At 41.2% G+C, this 25,566-nt stretch overlaps 1 protein-coding gene across 14 annotated transcripts in view; it reads right to left on the reverse strand.

Annotated features, from left to right (window-relative positions):
* ARPP21 (cAMP regulated phosphoprotein 21) overlaps positions 1–25,566 on the reverse strand; it is a 156,411-nt gene that overhangs the window by 77,912 nt on the left and 52,933 nt on the right. For 11 of the 14 annotated variants that reach the window (XM_039221924.1, XM_039221929.1, XM_039221930.1 and 8 more), the window contains exons 9-12: positions 25,366–25,506; positions 10,669–10,777; positions 2,218–2,255; positions 341–400 (exon numbers count right to left, since the gene is read on the reverse strand). In XM_039221924.1, coding sequence (XP_039077855.1) covers positions 341–400; positions 2,218–2,255; positions 10,669–10,777; positions 25,366–25,506 — 348 coding nt within the window. Of the gene's footprint in view, positions 1–340; positions 401–2,217; positions 2,256–8,665; positions 8,768–10,668; positions 10,778–25,365; positions 25,507–25,566 lie in introns of all 14 variants that reach the window. The other 3 variants (XM_039221934.1, XM_039221933.1, XM_039221937.1) reach the window with 2 other exon arrangements.

Below are 25,566 nucleotides of genomic sequence, written 5' to 3' on the forward strand. Positions count from 1 at the left end.
AATTCACCAAAGTTGACTTGGGCATGTTAAATCAGTGTGCTGCCAAAGTGAGCTCTTGTGGGGTAAAAAGGAAAAAAAAACAACAACCAAACTTCCACCCAAAACAGAAAATCAGAGCAAGAGCCCTAAAGGACAATATACACACCAATAATTTCCTGGTCCCATATCCCACATTATCCAATATGGATTCAGCACTAGCTCTGTAACAAGCTAGATAACAAAGATACAACCAAACATATTTATTTCATGAACAGAGATTTTACACTAATATACTTATATTTAACATTGATTCTACCACATAATATGAAAACACAGTTTGAAAAAAGTAAACCATACCAACCGAAAGAGCTGTCTTTTCTTATAGGTCCCATTGCATATATTACTGTCTTCCAAGAGCCTACTGGGAATGAAAAACATGGTTTTTATGATATAAAACCTAATGCCCCCACACTAAATGGCTGTGTCCTATATTGCAACATACCTGCTTTCAGATCAACCCCATATACTATGTTTTATGCGTGTGATGTTGAATTTTGCAATAATACATTAATGACAGCATGGTTTTTCCCTATCCTGAGATTAAGTCACTAATACTAGAGAAGAAGGAAAAGAAGAAAAAGTAGAAGGAATGGAAGAGGAGAGGAAGATAAAAGAAATTGGCATGGATATGTTAGACATGTAATTAAGGATATTAAAAGCTATGATCTTTTCTCCTTACAGAAATATTACAGTTCTCTTTTTTTTTCCCTTGGGGATAGTGAAAGACTGACATTCCAAAAACAGGTATCCAAGAAATATATCTCCTTTTGTAGGGAATCCACTCGATTAGATTTTTGCTTTTTGGAAATGTCAGGAATTGTTCATATGCGATGCATGCATGTGACCAATTACTATATTGACTAATGCAATTCAGTTTGAATTTAAGGGACATGTAAGTGCCTTAGCACTCATTTTATACAAAATCTAAGGAAATATAAAATTAGGGCATAAGGCATGGAAAATGATTGGCTGGATGACTGGGGAATAAGGTTTCCCACTAAACTGAATTATAAACACTCACTTCATCCTTTTGGTTAGAATACCAGAATTTTGGAATGTTTCAGAATCATCCCTAAGATATTCGTATTCATGGATTCTTAATTTAACTATAAATAGGGAATATTTACTTAAATGCGCATGAATTTTGACGTTGTTTTTGAATGCTTTCTACAGACGTGTTTTCTACTTTCATCCATGCATCTAGAAGAGGCTGTTCAATGGAGGGGGTTAGTGACTTGAAGATTTCTAATTGCTAATATTAAACATAGCTTTTTCCTCCAATCATCTCTAATGCCCGGTTTAAATTTTCTCTAAGTACTGGAATTTAATCAAACAGCCTCCATTTTAATCAGTTTTACAGGGGCACCCATTAAGCTGACACCTGAAATAAAATTAAGCACCACTCTTTGAAGGGAGACTATAGTTCCAGTCTAACTTGCTCACTCTGATGTCCCTCAAACATGATTAATAGAGCTAAGGTAGAATTCTTTAATTCCCCTTGAAAAGCTGCAGCGAGGTCAATGGAGCATTTGAATATCTATGCCAGTTGAGAACGATTCTTAAAAAGTATTTGTTAACGTGAAAAACTTCAGCTCATTCTCTCAAGACTTTGTGTAAGTTGTATACAAACTTACTCCTCTCACAACCATTACCCCCTGCCCCCAACTCCCAAGTTCCCAACTTTAGATCAGTTTTGCTAGATTTCCAAGGGAAAGCGAGAAACGTAAAACAATATTATCCCAATTATTATTTGCATAGCTGCATAGAATTATGGGGCACAGGAAATGGTTAATAATACCCAACATACAAATACTGTTAGCAGCCGAGTCTGTAAGTCAATGAAACTGCAAGTGCATTCATGCTTTGCAATGCCTGGTTAAGGCAGCAGAAATCCCACCTCAGGAAGGACCAGAAGTTGAGACTTTACATAAAGAAAATGTGCAAACTTATGTTTGGAAGTACCAGAGAAGTATTTCCCCAAATTAAATAGTTTTTAGGCATGCTAAATAACACATATGTGTGTGCATATAAGTGCGTACACAGAGATACATGTATTTACCCATACATATATTCAAGCGCACACTTATAGATAGGATATATACCTATGAATATGCAGGACACACATCACAGAATCTTTCCCTCTAATGACACGACAAAGCAAATTTCAACTTCATTTACCTGTTTTCCACAAAAAGGCTTTCCTGGGAGCAAACTGACTGGAAAAAAAAAAAAGGCATTGTATCAGATGTGCTGAGGGATCCCAATTCCTTGCCTGATTTTAAAACTACTTTTCCCCTCCAAGAGGAAAAGAATTAACATATGTAATATGCTTTGAAACAGTGGAAATATAAGAGGGAAAAACTGGTTAGAGGCAGAAGTAAACCATTCTATTCGGCACCCAAGTCCTTTTTCATCAGGGCATCTCCAGGTTATGAATACATTTAGCCCGTTCGGCATCAAGGTGAGAAGGAGAGAGATGTGAACGGAAGCGTCCAAGGACTGCGTGGCCACTGGATCCTGAGCTACTGTTGGATTCTTCTGGGGCCACAGACGTGCGGCCCCCAACGAGAGCCAAAAGGTAGGTTCAGATCAAGGTAGAGAACGTGCACTTAGCACGACCACCCTGACAACGGACAGCCACACAACCACAGTCCTGCAGGTGTTACCTGGGGATGATAGACGCTCGGGAAGTAAACAGATTGACTGCAAGACTGTCAAGATTGAGGAGATGACATCAATCCCTTTGAGGCGGGGGGAGGGGGTGAAGGGGGGAAGGTGAGGAGGGGACGCAGAAGACAGTTGAGAACAAAATGAAGTTAATTCGAACAAAAAATGCCAAGCCCCATCTAACGTTTTGTTTTGCTTTTCACACAGAAAAAAAAAAAAAAAAAGACTTTCTTCTTAGCTTCTGTCCCCCCAGCCATCACTTCTCTTCTCTCTTGTGTTTAATATACTCGCGGGGAAGAGAAAATTGTATTATCGTTATATGCTGGGGAAAGGCAGATCAAATTCAATTTGAACAAGCAGAAAAAAAAGAAGTTGAAACAGAACATGGTGCAATGCTCCTATAAACACCGTGACTGTTTAGGAATTCACATAAAACTGTTCTCAAAGTACTGAGTTCCTAAATATAAATGGATACACCATATTATACGTGCAGATTTTCCAAATGATGAATAAATGGCCTACTAAATAGATACATCGAGACGTAACAGGTCCAATTCAAGAGAAAATAACACTAAAGCAAATAAGGACCTTTCAATATTGAATTCTTAAAGTCAAAGATCAGCTAATGTAACAACGACTCACAGAGGCAAACAGGATGTTGGTGTCTCTGTACATTTTGTTGGGCAAGTCATTTCCTTCCACTAAACCAAAGGGCTAGCTTGGGGCATAATGTGTTCTCCCCAGTGGTTTGAGCATCTCAGTGAGGAGGGCATTGCTAAAACCATTTCTCTTTTAACCTTTGTGCATTTAACACACATCCTAACTATCAAGTGCAAAATGTCTTACTTAAGAAAAAGCCAAAAAAAAAAAAAAAAGTGCCAATTAAAAAAAAAGCTTTACAGAAAATCTTTCTTTTCAATTTGATGCTTATACGCATAAACAAGAACAAGCACATTTTATGGACCGCTAACATTATTCCTGTGAGGATCTCTTTATAGTAACGGAAATGTCCCACTGTCTTTGTCTTCTTTAGTTTCATTTTACTCCTGGTTTGAGTCAAGTCATGGAACTAATTGTCTCAGGTACACATTATGAACTCAATACTTTGCTGCTGCTCAGCTCATGTGGTTGAGAAGAGGTCAATTACGTTCATATGGTTCATGCCGAGTATTGGAATTACTGAAACTCTACTTTGAAGAGTTGAAGAGTTGATCAAAGACATACTGACCTCTTCAGACTCATTAATCTAATAGTATTTGGGGGAAAGTTAAGCTGCCCTTACTCTTTGAATTAAAGAAAAAAAAAAAAGGTACCTGCAAGTCAAAGATAACTTTCCCAAAAATGTATCTCAAGAGTATTTCCCAATGTTTGTGCAAAGGTCCTAAAAATCTACCACCTGATCCATCACATTTGCAGAAATAGGACAGATATGGTTATGGGCTGTGATTCAGCACTGATGACAATAAACTTGTGAAGAAAGTTATGTGAACAACTTGCACATTTAAATAGCAGAGAAAAAGAACACTGTCATAGTAATTAAGTGCAGCTTTTAAAGCTGTCACTTCTATGCATTCTCAGATATAAAGGGCTCTTTTTTCATTTTTAAGGAGAAAACGATTTTGCCTAATGGGTTACAGAAATCTCTCCCACACCCCACCCCGATCTGGGCGCACCGCATGCCTCCTCGAGCGTTGTCACAGGAGAGGGATCCCGGTACGTGCTGGAGAGATGGTGGCTGTGCTCCTCCCAGAATTCCTACTTATACATCAATATCCTTCAGAAAGCAGTCTCCGGTCAAGACAAGTCTTTCTCAAATATATTGCTTTATCAGCGTGACCTTGCCAAAGCCAGCAGACTTGCATTGAAGTCATCATAAAATAAGCTATGGAAATTCTTGCCAGAGGAAACAAGAGTTAGATTTCAAATATTTCCGACTACAAAAATTCACTTAGTTTTTGTTTGAGAACTAAATTGTGGTGTGCCTTGACTTCCAACAACTTCATTGTCAAGTAATAAACGTCCCCTATCTCGAGCCACCCAAATTCTCAAACTATATTTGAAATGATGTTTCTAGAAGATCCCCAAGTGATCTCTATATTTTGATTGTGGACCTACATTAAAAAAGCACACATACACACACATGCACACACGCACACATACGCATCCATCCCTTAGACACCAAGAAACTTTTGTAAACTCTTCAAGAACACTACTAATTTTAAAATAAATGTTAATTTTGCCAAAGTGTAAGTACCAGGAAGTATCTCTCTATAACTCGATTGTAACTTCAAGTAGGAAAAAAAAAAACCCAACCTCTACATAAATATGTCAATATTTGAACCTGTTTGAACAACTCCACTACTTAAATAATAATTGGTTGGCAAGGGAAGTTGCATTTATTACTTCAGTTCTTAAATTATGAAGACACTAAATTAAAGACCGGCTAAGGAAAACATTCTATGTTTGTAACTTAGTTTCCTAATGCTGGATTCTTTGCATTGGTTTTTAACTGACTTACTATATTTGATTTATTACCTTGAGTACCTCAACAATCTAGAGAGTAGTAATAGTCATTTGGGAATCTGGAGTTACATCCATTTGGTCTCCCTAAAGTGTCTTTAGGTAAGTGGTACGGAAGATCTATTACCGTATGTATTCAAGAAAGTTCCTATTGTTATGTTATGTCCTTGCATTTGTGTTAATAAAAGAGGGGCGCCTGGGTGGCTTAGTCAGTTAAGCGTCTGACTTTCGCTTAGGTCATGATCTCGCGGTTTGTGGGTTCGAGCCCCGCGTCGGGCTCTGTGCTGACTGCCAGCTCAGAGACTGGAGCCTATTTAAAAGTCTGTGACTCACTCTCTCTCTGACCCTCCCCTGCTCAAGCTGTCTCTCTCTCTCCTCGCAATAAATAAAAATTAATTAAAAAAAAAAAAGAAAAAAATAAAAGACAGTCACATCCTGTTAACACATGGAGGTCCCCAGTGATCCCTACCCCTTGGCGTTCACGTTTTATAGTACCTCCCACATGGCACTGCGTTTGGTCTGTGTGTCCAACCGAATACAGCAGAAGGGAAGGTATGTCAGATCCAAGATTAGGTTATGAAAGACCATGGCTTCCATCTCGGGCTCTTTCTCTCTCGGATCACTTGCTCTGGGGAAGTTCGTTACCATGTCATAAAGACACTCAGTAGCCTCTGGGGAGGCCCACATAGTGGGAGCTGAGATCTCGTTAGAGCCGGCCAGGAACTGAGGGCTGCTAATAACCACGTGGGTCATTTCAGGTGACCGTAACCTCACAAAAGACCGTGAGTCAGAACTAGGCGGCTAAGCAACCCTTGGGTTCCTGACCCACAGAACTTGTGAGGGAGAAAGCATTTTGTTTGTCCTCAGCCTTCAAATTTGGAGATGCTTTGCTGAGTAGCAACTAATAGCTAAAACTCAGGGAACATCAGATTTATGACTGTATTGTTTCTCCAGAGGGGCAGATCTAGGAAGAAAGGCATCATTTCTCCCTCTAGGAGAGTGACTCTTAACTTTCTAAGGGCCATGAAAACTTAGAAACAATCAAGACCTTGCCTTACAAAATGTACCTACATATATAATATTTTGCGGCTGATGTCAGGGACTTTCTTTAATCTTCGAAGTCTTTCTGTGAGTATCCTTTGGGTACAGGATACCAATGAAAAATAAACCCAGCCCAGGAGATCAGGTGGAAAAGTCATGCCAGAAACTGGCAGAGGCCTCTCTTGAATTGGTAAAGCCAGCAGTGTTGACCACCAGAAAGCCTATCACACTCTACTCCTACAGGGAGGGGGTCACAGCATTTCAAAGAAGGCTTCCTATTGATGTCATGAATTGGAAAGGTTGTGGCAAGAGCTTGGGATTTGAGCTTTCCCACACTTCCCTCTGCTTTGACTTTCAAAAAGTATGTTAATTCAGCAGTTGGCCACAGGGGCTTGCAGCAGCAGCAACAGCCTCCAATCTGCAACCTGAGACTCAGGCTCCTTGGTGCCCATCTCCTGGACAGGGCTGGAGGGCAATGCAAGGTATACAGGGAGTCACAGCCCTGCCTCCGCCTGTGATGACCTCTCTATCGGGAGCAGCGCAGGAATCACCCTCCCCACAGGAAGGCAATGGGGATGCCTCTCCGACCACCTAGCCCTTGAGTTTCTGGCAATGTACTTTGAAACAATATCATAATGTTTATAGATTCTCTGGGTGATCAGGATTTGCTTTTCAACACAACTCATTCAGAAGTTTTAAGACTTCTCAGCAGAGTCAGAGGGAAGGGTGTGTGTGTGTGTGTGTGTGTGTGTATGTGTGTGTGCGGCAGGCAGGGGGAGAGAAGGATGGGGATAGAAGAAGAAAGAGAAGAACAGATCTGGTTCACCGGGGGCACCTCCCAGAGACCGTGACCACCACAGAGCCTCTCGATGCTTCATCCTTGGACCCAGGAAGCACAATTAAGAGCCCACCATGGGCCAGGCTGCGCTTTGCACCTATTGATGCAAACTCGGACCATAAGAAAAGTCTAAGTGGCCCCCAAGCCTGCAGCATATTCTAGAACTGCACATGGACAGTGTCCTTCTACATCCACCTCCGTCTCCCTGTCTCCCAACTCTGCTAACTCCGGAGCTCTGAGCCAACTTATTCAATCATGACAATTCTATCTTATTGCATCCAAGACAGGTGGCGAGGAGTGAGAAGAGGTAGAAGACACCTGTATAAATAGGAAAGAAAGGCTCTGTTTGTCGAGTTGGAGTTTCCACTGCAGTTTTGTATTAAGGAGCCAGCATGAGCTGGAGGACCAGGGAAACTGGCTTGGGCTGGAAACCTTCAAGGTCAGAAGGCGCCTCCCTGCTAAGCAGTGGAGCCTTGGTCCCCCCCTGGCTTGGTAATGGCCTCGGTAGCAAAGCACAACAAAGGGGGAGGAAGGCCCACCTAACAGAGCAAGGCCATGGAGGAATTACACGCAACAGCTCACACCTCTACTTCTGCAAAGGGACGAGCCCGCACCATCTCAGTGGCTGCCAAATGAGTTCCTGGAATGGACAGCCTATGGCTCTAGCTCCCCCCTTTCACTTTCTTGCGTTTCAGTCCAGCTGCGTAAAAAATCACTTTTTCATTTCCATTTAATTTCATTGCATCTTATTATGGCCACCGTGGGTCAAAGGAGCGAGAAATCCCGACCACATTTTCTTTGCTGGGATTTGAACAAAGGAAATCACTTTATGATTATTCCCTTGACAAATAGCTCACAGACATGATTTGATCTAAGATTGAGGGGGCAGAGGAATATTAGCATTTAACTTTGATAGGAGACAATGCCAGTGCTTGCTAAGAATGCAGAAAATTCTGTTCATGTATGTGATTCACAGAATCTTCTTTCTTTTTTATATGTCTTTCCTCTGCACAACATTGGTATTAAAAAAGACAACTCGGGGCTCTCTGGGGGCTAATACAGATGTGAAGAGATTTCTTCAAATCTGGCAACTTCACAGGGCGCCTGGATGGCTCAGTCGGCTGAGTGTCTGACTTCAGCTCAGGTCATGATCTCACGGTATGTGAGTTGGAGCCCCGCATGGGGTTCTGTGCTGACAGCTCAGAGCCTGGAGCCTGCTTCGGATTCTGCGTCTCCCTCTCTCTCTGCTCCTCCCTCGCTCGCACTTTATCTGTCTCTCTCTCAAAAAATGAGTATACATTTAAAAAAATTAAAAACAATACATTTGGCAACTTAGCTCTGTACTCAGGATCCAATCATGTCTCTGTCCCTGCTTCCGTCATAGCCTCTGATCACATGCAACCCTTGGCTACAGTTCCATCACTTCCCTGAACCGGGTCCTCTTCCAGAAACACCTCTGGTCTGCTGCAGATCGATCTGTCCCTGGCTCTGGCTTCCTGGGTGAGTCCTGCCAGCTCGCTGTCCCCAGACACTAAAGAGGCAATTAAAACAGCTACTCACATCATGTGCAAATATTCTCTCCCTTACTCTCTGATACTCCTCTTCTCTCTCTTCAATTGATTTACTTCGTCTGTCATCTCTAAATGGATGCACTCTGTTTTGCTGAACAGAAAAAGAAATCAGCACGGTTATCCAAGTTGAGCCAGTGGAAATCTGCAGTTAAGCAACTGTCAGCTGAGAATAATAAATGTTCACTTAAACAAATGGAGCATGAAGAGTGTCATTCCCTCGGGTCCCTAAGGAGGCCGTGCTGGTGTGCGGGATGGGCGCCTGACACGCGGCAGCAGGTGTCTGCCACTCCTGCTTGCTTCCCCACCGGGTGCAGAGAGAACAGCTGTTTCCAGAACGAAAGCACCTGGATGTGTGTCAGGTGTCTAGCCAGTTCAGCTATGACGCGAGTCCCGGGGATGGACTCTGTCTCCTTTGCTAACCAGCCTGTGTGCTTCGGACTCTTTGGACGAAGGCAGAATGCTGAGGAAGTGGCTAGTTCAAGGTGGCTAAGGGGTGAAGGGGCTCTGAACAGTCGGGTACTGGAGACACAGAGCAAGGGAACAATGAGAGTAATGGGCAGAAAGGAAATCGTGGGCATAATGTCTCTGTGTTCTAATCTGTGTTTTATTCTTCACTCAGTGACTGATCCCATGCCCTGCATTTGGCCTAGAAAGTAGGAACTAACTTTGAAAAGCTGTTGGTTGGGGTCAACCTCAAGGCATCTAAAGTCACCATCCAAAGAACCCAGCATGAGGATTTTTCTTCTTCAGCCCTGGATCTGCACCCCTGCCTGCGTCTCGACTCCCCTCCCTCCTCATTCTTGCCATTCCTCACAAAACACTCCACGCTGACCACATTCATCCATTCAACAAACACCCACTAAGTAGGCGACACAAGCACACGTCTCAGAGTCAACAGGAACTGCCTGTAGCTTGATGGTGGTGGCTGTGGGGTAGGAAGAAGCGAGATACGAATGAGGAACAGGTATTTTTTTTTAAACTGCATCAGAGACACATGCACTGCCTTACGGTGAGTCACGAGAGTAATTAAAATAATGACTTGGATGAGATGCACATTGTCTTACCTTTAAGAATTCTAAAGCCAAGCCTATTTTCAAACAATCTATTTTGATTGCCAGGGACACGGTGTGCAACCGCGAGGGCATTATATAACTCTCTCCTGTTCGTGTCACTGTTATAACTTTATTGTCTGTTGCCGTTCACTTGGTTAGCTCCCTAATCACCCCGGATCCCATCCCCCATCGCCCCCCATCTGGAAAAGAGATTTGGCAAAGTCTCTCTACCACTGCTGAAGCACCATGAATAAGGCTGCTCTAGGACAACGTAATGTTCGAGCACGAGCAAAATACAGAAAAGGAGAACATTCTGCTCTAGTTCATGCAAAACAAGCAGACAGTTTAAACGGGCAGTAAAATGTGGGAGGGAGAGGGGGTGGAGGGAGACTAAAACATGAACTCGATTCCTTTCTGTGAAGACTTATGTTAGGAGGGAGAGTTGCAAAATCCACCTGTCCTCACCATAACAAGGTTTGTTCTTTACAGCTACACCAGTTGGTCATCGGTCCGTATTGAGAATCCAGCTCATATGTGCACAACTGAAGGACAAAGCTGTAGGAGCGGAAGTACTGCCAGAGTTACACAGACATCTGGAAATGCGATGACAAAGCTTTCCCGACAGCTCGGGCCGGTGGCTTCCCAACCCTGCCCCCCACCGCCAAACACATGCAGCAGAAACTGCGCCAAGCACCACCCATGCAGCCCGAGACACAGAGCCATTGCCGAAGCAATCAGGACAGGTTTTGGTGGCTACCCACTGAAGGCCAAAGGGGGAGCGAGGGAGGCAAGGAGGTTAGAGAGAGAGGACGGTGGCTTCGGAGGCGGGTGGGGGGGGGTGAGCCGGGGGAGGGAGGAGGGAACCACAGAAGGACAAGAACATAAGTCAGCCCACCTTCAAAAACAACAACGTCAGCCACTCTCAAACTTGAGAACCAACCTGATTGTCTTCTTTATCAATACTAGAGTTATCTCGCTTCAAGATAAACCGCTTCTGGGATTCTTCACCTTTTTCATCTTTTAAATGTTCACAAAACCTTTGCTCTGGTCTGCCAGCAAAGTAAAACATATCAATAAAAAAGTTCTGCCCCACCCCCGTTTCAAGTCATCTTCTTAAGTGTTGCTTTTTCCCCCACAGTGGCATTCAACGTCAAAACGAAGTTACATGTGCTTTTGAGACCAGAATAGCTGGCGTTACACAGGTGGGTAAATATGGGTCACCTCACAGGTCTTGTCAGGATACCGTTTGTTGCTTTGAATTCGAAGTCTTGTTTGCTGCATGCTTCTCACCACGGCTGAAGTTAAGAAAACATTTTTAAGACCTGAACATATAGAGCGTATAGATGTGTTCTTTCATTATTTTGACCTCTGCCATTCCTGAATGCAGTCAAGTTCCCAGCCATGTTGTGGAGCAAATACATACGTTGAGAACTTGGGGCTTGGGCAGACCACATTAATTCACCAATGTCCCCAGACAGGAGGGGAATCCTGTCATACTGTCCCTTCCAAGAGTCATCAGAAGCTATAGTGAGAGCCGATCACCTATAAATTATTTCCATCTTTGCCAATGACAAATGCTCTGGAATCTGGCTCCAGTAGACTCTGACATATCCTTGACCATGACTTGTAAATCAGTTCAGTAACTGGGGACACTGGACATATTTAGTTTAAACAGCTTAATGGCTGATTAGCATGGGGAAAATGCTCCAAGCAGTTACACGCTATTGATTAGTCAATTGATTTTTTTTTAGGTCCTCTTAATCATTTTGTGTTATTACTGGAAAGGGCTCCACTGTTCCTGTTAACTGCCCACACTCATCACTGCATGCCCCAGAACTCAGTGAATGGCTTGGGCATGGGCTCGTCCCCAGAGGAGGTGCTAAAATGTTTGTCCCGGGTTTAGAAGAAGTTGTAATTGATGACTCTCATTAAAGTATCTCTGTCATGTCTGATGTATTCCTTCTGAAGCCCAGTGGGTCTTCAATCTCTACTGGATTCATTATGCATTGGGTTATTGGAAAGCCACTTCACATACGGCTGACCAGTAATTAAGGGAATCTCGTAGTTTCCCTTCTAGCTCTAAAATAAGCAAATGGCACCTTGAAAACAAAGGGGTCTTTTCAGTGTATAGTTCAAATCTCGATGGGATGCATCCTTTTCTTAAATACATGCACATAAATCACACTGGTATTGGTGAGCAGACTCTATCAGAAAATCAGAATAATACCAGTCACTGCTTCCAGAACTGTGTGTAATTTTTGCAAAATGTTAGCATTGTCTTTTTCAGTCCTTACGGTACAACTCTGAGAAAGAGCAAATATTTTATGCTTCTTTCATAGATAAAGAAACCATCCCTCAGTGATCCTTTTGACTCCAGGTTTATAGATTTTCCCAGCAAGCCCCAGGCATCAAACAGCCTATTCACATCTTTGCAGAGATGTGATATGATTTGGTCTCTCTTCTTAGACAGCACACCCTGGACCCTCAAACCTCACGACAGAGAACAAAAACCTTGCATCGCATCATCCAAAAGATCAATGTAAATGTTTTCCACCAAAATTAAAATGTAAAATATAATATAACAAGCAATCTGGAAGTGCAAATATGACATTTTAAAACCGGAACACGAAGGGAACAAAGTAAACTTGCACTTTACAGTAAAAAGGCCATTTGCAGTGGAGAAATTAAACATGGCTTGGGGTAGCACATTCAAAGCACACTTCTTATTCCGCTGGAAAGTCTTACAATGTTAGCGTGAGTACTGGCAAGCCGCTGTAAACAGTTACCGTTCGCCAGGAATTTTTTAAAGGCATCCTAAAATTGCCAGCCTACCCTTAGATGTTACATTGGTTTTTTTCCTCTAGCAAGTGAAATTGGGTCAACTTAAATACAAACACTGACTGTATCAATGCTGAGAAAGTCTCTCCTAACATTCCTAAACTCTGTTTCTTGGTGAATTCCACTAGATAAAATGTGTCGCTTGCTAAGTTTACAGACCCATTTCTTGTATTTGATGCTAAGAATCTGTAACTGTTCATTTAGATAGGAGATGGTCTGAGAAGGTGAACTTTTGGAGTCACAAGCAGCAGGTGAATTTGCTTTAGATGAAGTTCTTCTTTAAGAAGAAAATCATTTTGAGACTTCAACATACTAACCAGGGTGATAATGGGAGTTTGTGTTGGTAGAGACTGTGTTTTTTTTTTTTTACTACGTAATTCTTAGTGTCTAGAATGGTGCCTGGATTCTAGGAAGCATTTGGTTGGATGAATAAACTAATCAGTGTGTGAATGAATGAAAATGTAATAGTGCGATATATGAATCACTGTATTTCAGGGACAGATCAAAGAGTTACTAAATAAGATGTGTGGTCATAAATTTTTAAATTATAAAACAGAACAAGAGAGAGTTTGGTTAGCAGGCACATACATTCAAATTTAGATCCCGAAGAAGATCTTTAAAAATCAAACTTATGCTTTTTGGTTCAAGTTGACAAAAAAGAATCATGTTACTTAAAAAAAGGTTTTAAATGTTGAGGTTATTTTGGGAAGAGAGGTGGAAATGAAAATCTTAGCTTTTCTAGCTTTGAAACTTCTCATTTAAAGTGTTATCGTTATAAGAGTTGTTCAAGCATTATTCCTGAGATTTCATTTGCATTCCTTTTATGGTGTTGGTCAATTTGTTTTTCATAGCAGCACGTGTTTACAAAAGATACATCCATCCCATAAGAAAAGAATAGTCAGAGGACCTCACTTTAATCAATAATGCAAATGTGATTTGAGCAAGAATATTTCTCATTCTAATATATATTATGCAAAGTGTAGTCTCCATAATAGCTTTTCAAAAAATATCTTGTTTATTTTCTTCAATCCCTATGAGTCCCAATTATCTGTCCCTTTGTGATTTTCTAAAAATATATTGAGTGGTTATACAGTCACCATTTGAAGTTTGTGCGAAACGAAAAAAACCCAAACCTAGTAAGACTGGCCCAGGTTGATTTTATCAAGAATTATCTATTACTCTAGAGCTAAAGAGCAATTTGCAGTTTAAACTCAGGCAGACTAAAGCATACATCTAAAGTACTGCATGTGATTAAACTACAAATTACCGGTAATGCACCATTATATTAGATCTTTTAAAAATCCTTTTTACCACTAATTTAACATCATAGCAATGTTATTTCTTAGCCATAAAATGAATGGAACTGAAGTAAGACACGATGGCTCTTTGTGGAAAGTGGGAACGGATCACTTTTAGTGTATCAATATGAAGACGCAACTCTAAGACTCCTCAAAGCTGCAAAATGTCATGGTATTGATCAAATTCATGATAACTACAGTCTACTGTATATCTCACAGTCATGGATAACACATACCTAATTGTTCTTCCCTACTTCCCTTCCCCACTATTCTAGTGTCCTCTATATCATCACCAAAAAGCAAAGAAAAGGAATTTAATGTTTCTTCTTGGTGAAAGATAGTTTCTTCTTAAGGTACTGTGTGTAGTAGATATCAACCACAAATCTCATTGCTCAGGAGTGGTGAACAGGACTGGCATTTCTAGTCAGTGTCCTGGTATCCCCAGTAGAAACTTTGGAAACTTAGAATTAAGTCCTTATTGTTTCTTATTAGACACAGCTCCTCACTGGAGAGGCAGCGTGGCTGAGTGAAACACCAAGTAAGACATTCAAACACTGTCTTCTCGTCCATCTATTATAATTTTAGGCTTCCCCCACCCTGAAACGTAAAATAGGTGAGCACTCATGATTATTTTAAGAAATCTTTCTGGGGGCGCCTGGGTGGCTTAGTCGGTTAAGCGTCCGACTTTCGCTTAGGTCATGATCTCGCTGTTCGTGGGTTCGAGCCCTGCGTCGGGTTCTGTGCTGACTGCCAGCTAAGAGCCTGGAGCCTGTTTCAGAGTCTGTGACTCTCTCTCTCTCTGACCCTCCCCTGCTCACGCTGTCTCTCTCTCTCTCCTAGAAATAAATAAAACATTTAAAAAAAAAATTTTAAGAAATCTTTCTGATCTAGAAATATTTCACCGCCTGGTTCTTGAGATGAAATTTATTATATTTCTTGCAAATAGTTAAACTTAATTCCTCCCCTGCTCTATACACATATAGATGAGGAATTCAATTCTACCAAACATGGACAGACTCAGACAGAAGCCTTTGAACTTCATATCGAAAAACTGAAAGACAGTCATCAACATGAATAAGTATCTTAACAAAGAAAGGTTTCTGTGCACAACAGGATAAAATATTTTGATGGTATATGATACCTATAAAAATAGTTTAAGAGTCGAACATATTAGAGGAGTGTAAGAAGAAGCACTTTTCTTCAATACTTTTAAGTCTTCATTTAAAACATTTATGGCTGATGTCTTTTATTTAAAAAATAAAGGGCTATCTCCTTCTTCAACTATTTCACAATTTCCATTGCCATTCAGTCATTGTATACCATTCTACTCTTTCTTAAATGAGAGCACACCTTGCAAACCCCATATATGCAGTGCTAAGCATGCAGCTTCAAACATCTTGCAAGCATCTTTCAAACTCATATTCTCAGTTTTCTATACATTGGACAAATTCATTTTATTCTTCTCTGTCTCGGCTGTACTGTATACATAAACAGGGACATGGAAGCCAACATGGGAAACACCTTGACTCTCCTTTAACATAAGGCCATTCATGAGCAACAATGAAATTGAGCAGAAGACTCAATGTCAACAAAGGTCTCTGAGGCATCTACTCTCATTGGTGCCAACACCCTGGGAAACAGGCTATATGCATTCAGAGCCTTGAGAGTGTCAATCCACCTTGACAAAGTGATTCCATTTCTAAGAATGAATCCAAAGAAAACAGTAACAAACGAATACACAGTTTCATTGTTCAAGACAGCAAAACAGTGGAAATCCATGGTGGCCTGATTAAGTAGCTTAACATATATAACGTACAGCTTTGTAAGATGATATCCAAGTCTGCTGACTAACATAGAAAAGTGATGTATAGAAGGATACACTCCATTCACATTGATGTTGAAACTGTAATATTTAATAAGAGTAAGGATAGCAGTAGTTTTCTCTGGATGGTGGGGTAATGGGCAACTTGCTGCTAATCTTTTATATATTTGTGATTATTAAAATAAATAGCATTTGATAACAACAAAATAATAAAACCTATTGGTTTAGAAAGATAGGAACCAAATCAACAACCTACAAGTGCTTTGTATATAATCACTGGATTGTGGACAATTAAAATATTCTTATCTTTTGAATGTTTTTTTCATGCCCTGTATCATTTTATAATCTAAAATCGATATATAGTTGTTTCATTTTGTCAACAATAACCCTTTTTTAATGCTATGTCCTTATTGATCTATATGCGTAGAGACTCGCATTTACTAATCATACTCTAACAGTAACAACTGTGTGGTCGTGTTCAATCTGAGGACCTTTTCTTCTCCTCTCTAAATAGAGAATCCAAATAATAATGATAGAGAAAAAAAGATAAGAGGGATGAGTAAAAAAGGAGAAATTATGAAATTGGGAGAAGAGAAAGCACTCATATGCATTAAGACCTAGAATGCTGTCTTCTCTGTTTGTGAATTCGGCTACTTCTGAACAGTACTGTCCATGGTATTCACAACAGTACCAAAGAGACATATACATCAGCCAGAAATACTCAGCTTTACAAAACAAGCATATTTCTGCAAGTTTACCTATAAACTGAGGATTTCCACAAATGAAAAAATTTTTAAAAAGGGCTAGATTATCAGTGAACCTTTCTTCCTTGAAGTTCTCCATCTTTCCATTTCAATATGACATGAACATTAAAAGGAAGTAGCATTAATATACCCAATGACCAAAGCTCCACTCCCTCCAAAACAAAGTTATTAGATTATTCACACAGTAAAACCTTGGTTTGTGAGCATACTTTGTTCCAGAAACATGCTCGTAATCCAAAGCACTCATACATCAAAGTGAATTTCAAGAACCTTTGGCTCAGTTGTGATCATGTGACATGCAGCATCACGTACTACTCATATTGCAAAACACCTTTCATTTATCAGGTTAAATTTATTAGAAATGTTTGCTCGTCTTGGGGAATACTCGCAGAACAAGTTACTCACAATCCAAGGTTTTACTGTACTTAACATCCCTAAGACAGAAGTGTGGTTTGTTTCCTTGTAAGAATGGAAGGTAATTAAAGTGTTTGGGAAGGTCAGACCCAATGCCAGTCACCAGTAAATCACTCAATAGACGTTATAAGCTATTATTATCATTGTTCATATCTTTCTGGTAGTCCAAATCTAAAGGCACACCAATGAATATTGAGCCAACATTTACGTTAGTGTTCATTTTAATGAGGGTAAATCCAATTGGCACTATAATATTCAAATAATGGTTTGATTCATGAGTTCCAAATGAAGTGGTAACAATTGTCTGAAAGTAATGTTTTCTTTGCAAACTGCTGAATGTGATTATTGTTTCTTGGCATGAAAGGCTTTTTGCTTACAATGCTGTGTACAAAAACATTCCATTTAAGCTTATATGCAAATATAGTATTTTCCTTGCTGAGAAGGTCCAGAGTGATCAGTGTGCTTTAACTGATACAGAATGACTAAATATTCTTTGCACGTGTAAAGCAATGCTGTTTGTTTCTTTTTCATTTTCCTGGTTTAAAGGGCAGGAGGGTAGGAAGTGAGTGCTGTGCTCCCCTGGACATGCTGTGGGATCTAGAAAGGCTGGGAGGTTGAAAGGAGTCCAGCGGTGGGGTAAAATGTATTAGGTGTGCATTCACTTCTCCGGGTAGATTCCAATTAATCGCTTGAAGATTGGTATCAATAATGAGAATCTAGCATTGAACTGTGCGGTTCAACGGAAACCAAACACCTTGGACCAGTAAACTACAACTTCTCTTTCTACCATATGGCCAATTCTAACTTCCCTAAAGCCATGATAATATGCTAATGACCTCTCCACTATCAGAAATGTTGAGATCCACAAGTCACAAGAGCCACACCAAGAAGACTAGCTCTTCGTTATACATCTCACCCTCAGGGAGGACCCCAAACTTTCAGCAAGGCACCAGTGCTGAAGTACTGCCAACCCTAACGATGGATCTAGATGCAAGAATGGGAGAGAGCTCTAGAACCAGGTCTAATTCTGCAGCCTCCAGCAAAGCTGTAGGTGGAAGCAACCAGGTCCCAGTAAGACTGCTTCCTCCAAATCTATCACACAGTTGAGATAACACTGTACTTACTACGTATGTGTATGGGGAACTGTTCTCCAACCACCCGAGTCTGTATGACACAGATTTTACACACACACACACACACACACACACACACACACACACACACACGAGTCCTGATCACAATTATCTCATTTCCTCAAATAAACAATAAACAGAAGATGGGCATCCTCTATAGCCTATACTTGTTTTGTTCAAAGCAGACCCTGACCACCTGAGAACTACTTTTCGCCTGGCCACGTCTAAGAACATGGAGGTGGGAGCTGGGTTTTGTCTTACTTCTGCGTATGTGGGGACAAGTTTTAATCCAGGGTGTTCCATGGCTCTAGGGTTTGGTTGGCATCACGTTTTTAACATCCACCTTAGCGTTACCATGGTTGCACTGAATTCTCTGCTCAACTTTAAATATAATTAAATGCAAATCAGGAAATCAAGGGGTAGGGTTTAGTTTTCTTCTTGCTCTTCATCATTTCAGGGTATTGGATCCGTTCATGTTAGTTTTTGATTCCCTGATGTTAGGAGGGGTCATGGCTGAGAGGCAAGTGTAGTCGATTTCAGTCTTGGGTCTTTGTCTTGACTGAGAATGATCAAGACACAAATCTCAGTTTTTGCTCCTGTAAAATGGTCTAGCTTTTTATACCTTGAATGTTGTAAGCTAAATAACCAAGCACTGATTTATCTAAAAAATAAAATCACTCCACGGAAAAGCTCTTTACAAAAAAGTTACATTAAAGATTCTAATATTAAAGAAAGAGCACGCATGTTTCATTTCTAAAATTAAGTGGCAAATTATCCATGCAGCACTCAAAGGGTCATACATCATTTCTGGTGGGGAAAACAACAATAAACTTCTTTTCTCTCCTCCAGATATATCTCTGAGACTTACCCATCTCATCTACAGGCTACGGCCTCTGAGGTATTTGAGAATAATAACATGAGAAAACACAAATATTTGAGAGCAATGATAGGGAGTTTGACCAATGTTAACAAATAAGTCTTACTTTGAGCCTGAGTATTGATGAAAGGACTAGGCTGTCTGTTCAGTCAATAAAGCATCATGGCTTCCCTAAGAGCAATGCAATCTGAGTTGGGTTTCTCGTCTTTGGCATTTAGTCAGATGATTTCTAGTCCTATATAAAGTGCAGAGTAAATTTACCATGTTTGGAAGGAACAGGAGACCAATCAACCACTCACAGATTTTCAAGAGGCACTTAAATAAATTGATGCCTGATCTTCAGAGGACTAGCAGTCTCAGGATGTGGCTCAGTTCACTGATGGTGGCATTCACATGCCCAGCCAAAGGGAAAGAAATAGAACACATGTGGGAGGGAAAGCCTGGGGTTTTAGGGAGTCTGTCTGTGTTGGTATAAATGCCCTGCATCACCTGTAGGGAGCAGAATGCTCAAGGGCCAGAAATCGATGATCCCCACCTTAAACCAGAGCCTCTTCAGAAAACCGAGCATAACAGGGGTCCGTTGCTGCTCTGGCACTCCCTTCCCGTGTCTGCCACTGGGCAGGGGGAAGGTCCCAAGTCCTGCCTCTCAAGGCAGGACGTAGCTTCCACTTCGGGGATTCTTTTTTTTTTTTTTTTTTTTTAATTTTTTTTTTTATTTATTTATTTCTAGGAGAGAGATAGAGACAGCATGAGCAGGGGAGGGTCAGAGAGAGAGGGAGTCACAGACTGAAACAGGCTCCAGGCTCCGAGCTGGCAGTCAGCACAGAGCCCGACACGGGGCTCGAACCCACGAACTGCGAGATCATGACCCAAGCGAAAGTCGGATGCTTAACCGACTAAGCCACCCAGGCGCCCCCCACTTCGGGGATTCTTAACAAAGTCAACTGGGCTCAACCGTTTCACCTAAGGGAAGCTTTAATTACACATAGGACAAGTTTATGGTTCTTGCGATTTATCAAATAGCTAATCCACGTCATTATGTTTCCTGGAACAAACAAACAGGCAAACTATGGTCATCCCTACCCAGGTCCGCACTTCTCAGGAATCCAGGCTTTGTATTATCTTAAGCTGTCACCCCAAACCTCTGCTTTTGGGTCACTATTCTTGATTCATGATTTCCGGGGCTGAGAACCACTCTCTTCCAACAGAGGTGCCATGTCTGTCTTTGATCTGCACTCTGGAAGTAGGGGATTTCAGGCAATGACAGTGGGTGGGTGCCCAAGTCAAAAGAGAAAGAAAAATATTCAAGAGATGACAACCGTTTAACATAACAATGATCTGGGACTAGTTAAATAGCTATTCTGACATACACAAAGACATTCAGATACACTTGAGGCTCTCTTTGCCTACGACGGATCTTGGCCCTTTGGAAAACGCTCATGCAAAGAGATGGTTTCAAGCCTCCAAATGATACAACCTGAGCACATATCCTTTCTCTAAGATGGGAGTAAGACAGGTGGAGGTGAAAAAAAAAATCATCTAATAAAAGGACAATGGGATGCTTTGGGCTAACCCCCTAGAAAAGTGAGCAAAAGACAAAGTGGAGATAAGGAAGGCAGAAACAGAGAAGGGCAGAGCTCCTCGTACAAAAACAGACTCAAATATGTGTAGCCTTTAAATCGTTTTTACAAAATCATTGTTCATATTTTTAGCCTCCATCCCAAATCTATTTTTTAAAAAGCAGCACTGTAGAGAGTGAATATGCTTTGTAAATATCACTTGTCACACCAGAATAACAGACCCTACCCGGATCCCCAAGGGGCTCATTCAGTGCCACCATCTAATCTGATGGGTCACCAAGAATCCCAACGGAAGAAAATATGAAAGTACGAGAGGCTGAAATGTATTTCAGGCAACCTACGGGGAAAAGGAGGAATAAAGTAAAGGTGGTAGAACATAACAGGGTGAGCCTCAGCTCAAAAACGTCATTGTTATTTCAACAAAAAGGCAGTCATTCTAAGGAGACCCAATTTGTGGACCGGCAGGTTCCAGGTTACATATACGTACCTGCTCTCACCCTGGCTAACTCAGAAAACCAACAAGGTTGTGGTGCTGTGAGAGGCGGGTGACTTCCCTTTGTTAATGCTCTAAAGCACCCGAGTTTGCTCAGAGGAAGCCATCATCCTGGAACGTCTCCCACATGAGCATGGCTGTCATTTCCTACTCTCTCTGGACTACTCGAATTTTCACTCCTACCTCAAGCTCTTGTGGCCGTAGCGTGAAACCATGGATTTGAACAACTGGGTTGCTTTTAGCAGTAGTTTTGTAATAATGCAATTGATAGCTTTATCTCTGACATTATTGATAAATGTAGCTCTTTTCATTCTTAAGGGGGAAATAACCAGATGGAAATGGAATAAAGCAAGGTTGAAATTGAATCGGTAACACCCCCTACCAAATATCACATCTTGGTCATAGTGATAAACACAGAAAATGTAGCAAGAAGTATCAAAAGGTGGGAAATGTGCTTTATTTGCTGATACCACTGAGTTCATTTTCAAAAATATCTCCCCTTCCCCCCACCCCCAGGGGCTCATTGCTTGTTTCTTATCAGTCAACAAAGGACTTAAAGACATGGAACTCCCAACCAATCTAAGGAATCTTCTTGAGGGTTTTGCACAAGATGTTCTGGGTGTTTTCACTCAAAGAGGGGTAGGTTATTTAAGAACACTGTTCTTGGCATTTAACAAACTGACCTGGATCTTAGCCATGCTAATCATTGCTTCTCTGTTAGTCCAACATTGCACCTGAGTTTGTGCCTCATTTTCTGCTTCTGTGAAATAAGACTCTAATTACCTTAGGGTGTAAATATGTTTTCAAGATTAAATGAAATAATATACATGAAATAAGAGGCAAAGTCTTGCAAGCAATGAATAATAAGTAGGTAATACTAGTCTATCACTTAAGTAACTGAAAAGTTAATCCTCAGAGAAATGTTTTCCATCATGAAAGATGGGTATATTTTCTCTCAGGATATTAGAGAAAATACTAGAGGCAAGGAAGTACTTACACACAGGTACGTATAATCCTCACAGTGTATTATCAAGACTTAAATGTTTTGAACCTCACATGAAGCTATCCTCTCTCCATGCAAAACTTAATATTCTTATATCACACTGCAGATTTACTCGAACTGCTTATAAGCTATAAAAGCAAGGATTCTGGGAAATGAGTCCCAGCTATGGTGTAGCTGACAGGCACCCACATCAGAAGATCGGTGTCAGTGAAATAGGAACATTAAAAATTACATTAAAATGTGCTTTCTCCCTGTCAGCCCTTTAGTTCATTTCTGTGTCCTCCACCCACAAGTCTCTGCATTTCTCCCAAGCTACGATGCCATTTAAAACATGCACCTTCATGTGTTTGCATGGCAGTAGCACAGAACTGGTACTCTGAAAAGGTATCTCTAAAACACAAAACCCGTGAGGGGCCATCTGAGGAATTTCTGCCTCAGTCTCCCTCCCTTGCATAAATGGAAACATCTCCATCCAAGAATGGATTAAAATCTATTACTGTGGTCCCCGGGACCATCGCATGCCAATTGCCTGGATGGCACAACTCTTGAAATCTTCAGAGAACCAACGAAAACCAAGACACCTACGACTTAAAGAGAAAGTTCTGAATAGACTGTTCCATTTTGGACATCAACTCCAAGAGAACGTGGGAACAAACTTTTCAAAGCAAACATACAACTCTCTATAGAACAGCATTTCTCCTTTGTTAAAGCTGCCAACAGTACTTTGTGTCCTGAGGATGTGACTTGTTGCTGTCAGGAAAACAGACTTGTTCTGAAAACACTTGTCCTGAAAGTGCCCACACGTATCCCTGGACAAGAGCCACTCAAAGAGAGGACGGTCAGAAAGGTGGCTGGACTAGAAGAGTATGACTTGACTGAACACGGGTAAGCCCAACTCTTCCTAAAGTGCCTTAAAAGTCCATGACCCACAGTCATTTGTCTTTTTGCTTAGGCATTGCGTGGCTCACAGACAGGGGCTAGTGGGTGTGCGTAAGAATAGGCATGAAGAAAAGATGGAGCTGGTTCAAGCATTCCATTGTAGCAATCACACTTGAAGCATTCTCTTTTTGCTCTTCCTGAAGGCATAAACATGTGGGGTCTATTTAAAATTGTCCAGTTTTGAAAGCACACGCACATACACACGCACGCACACACACACACACACACACACACACACACACACACACCCCAGTGTTCTCCTGGAAGTGAATTAGTCTAATAGCATGATAATATGATACTTATTGGCCAAAACAGAAGTTTTAAGGGACAAATGATATATTCTAGTGGTATTTGGAAACTTGCAAGAATCCCAAGGAGGCAGACAGAAGCTGCCCAATGGACCTTCCCAAAGTAATGGAAATATTCTATATAGGTTGTGTCTCATATGCACACTTGAAATGTGGCTAGCCTGACTGAGGACCTGAATTTTGAAATGAAATTAATTCATTTCAACCAAACCGTGAATAGCTATATGTCGCTCATGGCTCCCATATTAGACATATAGCAAGTTTAGACCATCACTCAATGTTTACCAAGAGTCTTTACATAGTGCTGATGGTCTCAAAAACCACTCTACCCAAAAACAGGTATCAAACGTGTGCTAATATTCATGACCATGTGATTACAAAATCAATGTGAATTATAAATAAATCCACTATCTCTACTGGTTGAACCTGTATCAAACAATATACTTAGTGATCTATGTCTGCTACGGTCTACGGAGAGAGAGAGGAGGGATAAAAAATGAAAACCGTCCACTGCTCACCTATTTCACAATCAGCTTGTCTCTGAACTTACGGTATGTGAAAGTCATAAGAAAAACCAGAATGGAGAATGGAAAGCAACAATGACAGCAATGAGGAATTCCTGCGGGGAGCGGCCACATGATGAATGAAAGTGCAGTGACCTTCCATTCCTACGACAGTTGAAAATCAGAGGTGCATGTGCCAGCAATCAGATGAAGGCAAAAGCTGATAAATTTTAAAATGTATTTTGCCAGCACAGAACACAACCACAGAACCCAATCATTCCGAAGCTTCGAGGGCCCTTAAACATCATCCACTTCAAACTCTCCCACAGATAAATAAGTAATCAGAAGCTCAGAGAGGAGAAGCGCTCTGTGTCCCCAAGATAATAGTCTGGGTCCATCCCAGATCTCTCAGTCTGGGTTTTCTCTGCTGTGGCCCTTCCCTCTCGTTCTGCTGAACGCAGACTGAGCCTCAAGTAGAGAAAGAGCCTCATCTCCAGCCCTACTTGCTCAGTCTCTGGAGAGCAGAAAATAGAGTGTTTGAAACACGCTGCTCTGCTCAACACAAAAGCTCCCTCCACCAACACGGCACTCCTAAAAACCATGCCATTTACACAATTTACCAAGCACACTGTAAAGCGATAAATGATGATACCCAAATGTTTTCAGAGACTGATTCGCGTAGGGACAGTTTTTCAGTTTAACACACATTTGCTATGAAAGGGGCTGATGCTGTGCTCAACACATGCATCACTTTAAGACAGCCAGGTCCACATTTCCAAAGCAAATGACTATGCATCCTGCGCTTTGGGTGACTCCATAGGACCATGAAAAGATATGGAGTTAGAAGCAAACAATCATTTTCAAGAGCAAAAACAAAGAAACAACTTCCTTTTAGATCTAGAGCTGAGCTAGATTATGTAGCTCAAAATTATCCTTCTTCAGGAGATGGCAGGTTTTAACTGATTTGTTTCAAGTCATGCAGCTGGTAAGTAAAAGCATGGAGTCTCAGGGACAGTATTTCTGTCTCGGGATTCCGAGCTTTCTGTGGCTCTAAAAACTCATGCAAGACAGATGTCTACAAACCAGAAAAAGAAAGAAAACAACAATTATCCTGTATATGTCACTGTTTTAAAATGTTATTTTTCATTTGAGTTCTATGTTGACGTAAAACGTTCCATGCTCTTTTAATGTAATCACATGTAGTGTGTTTTTAAATTTTTTTTTTATTTGAGAGAAAGAGGCTGAGGGAGGAGCAGAGAGCGAGGGAGAGAGAGCATCTCAAGCAGGCTCCGGGCTATCAATGCAGAAGCTGACTCAGGACTCGATCTCACGCTTTGTGAGATCATAACCTGAGCCGAAATCGAAGAGTCAGATGCTTAACTGACTGAGCCACCTACGCACCCCCTCATGTGGAGCATGGACAGAAGAAAGAAAACTATGTTTCAGGAGCTATATAAAAGTTCTGGGAATAAATCCATTTTATTGTCCAAATTTTATAAACTTTCTTGGTGCTCAAGTAATCTTCTACAGATAAATGCCACACGCAAGAGATAAATGACACTGCACGTTTTTAAATGTCACGTACTTTGAATTGTGTAACATGCTCCTAGAAATGAATCTGCAAGAGAAAAAGAAAAGGCTAAATAAATACAGTGATGGGCTTACATTCTTGTGTTGCCGGTCTTGTTGATGATAACGGATTTCCCGCTTTGATCCACATTATGACCCAACCCGAAGTAAGCTGCCACCCGATGGGCAAGCATCCTCTGATAGGAGGACATCTGAGGGAACTTTTTATAATGATGGCTGGAAAGGAATACAGGACACGGCAGGGTCAGCGTTTCCGGTCTGTAGCACATTTTCAAG

The sequence above is a fragment of the Hyaena hyaena genome, unplaced genomic scaffold, assembly GCF_003009895.1.
Source record: "Hyaena hyaena isolate Hyena2069 unplaced genomic scaffold, ASM300989v1 scaffold_1033, whole genome shotgun sequence".
Classification (NCBI taxonomy): Eukaryota; Metazoa; Chordata; class Mammalia; order Carnivora; family Hyaenidae; genus Hyaena; species Hyaena hyaena.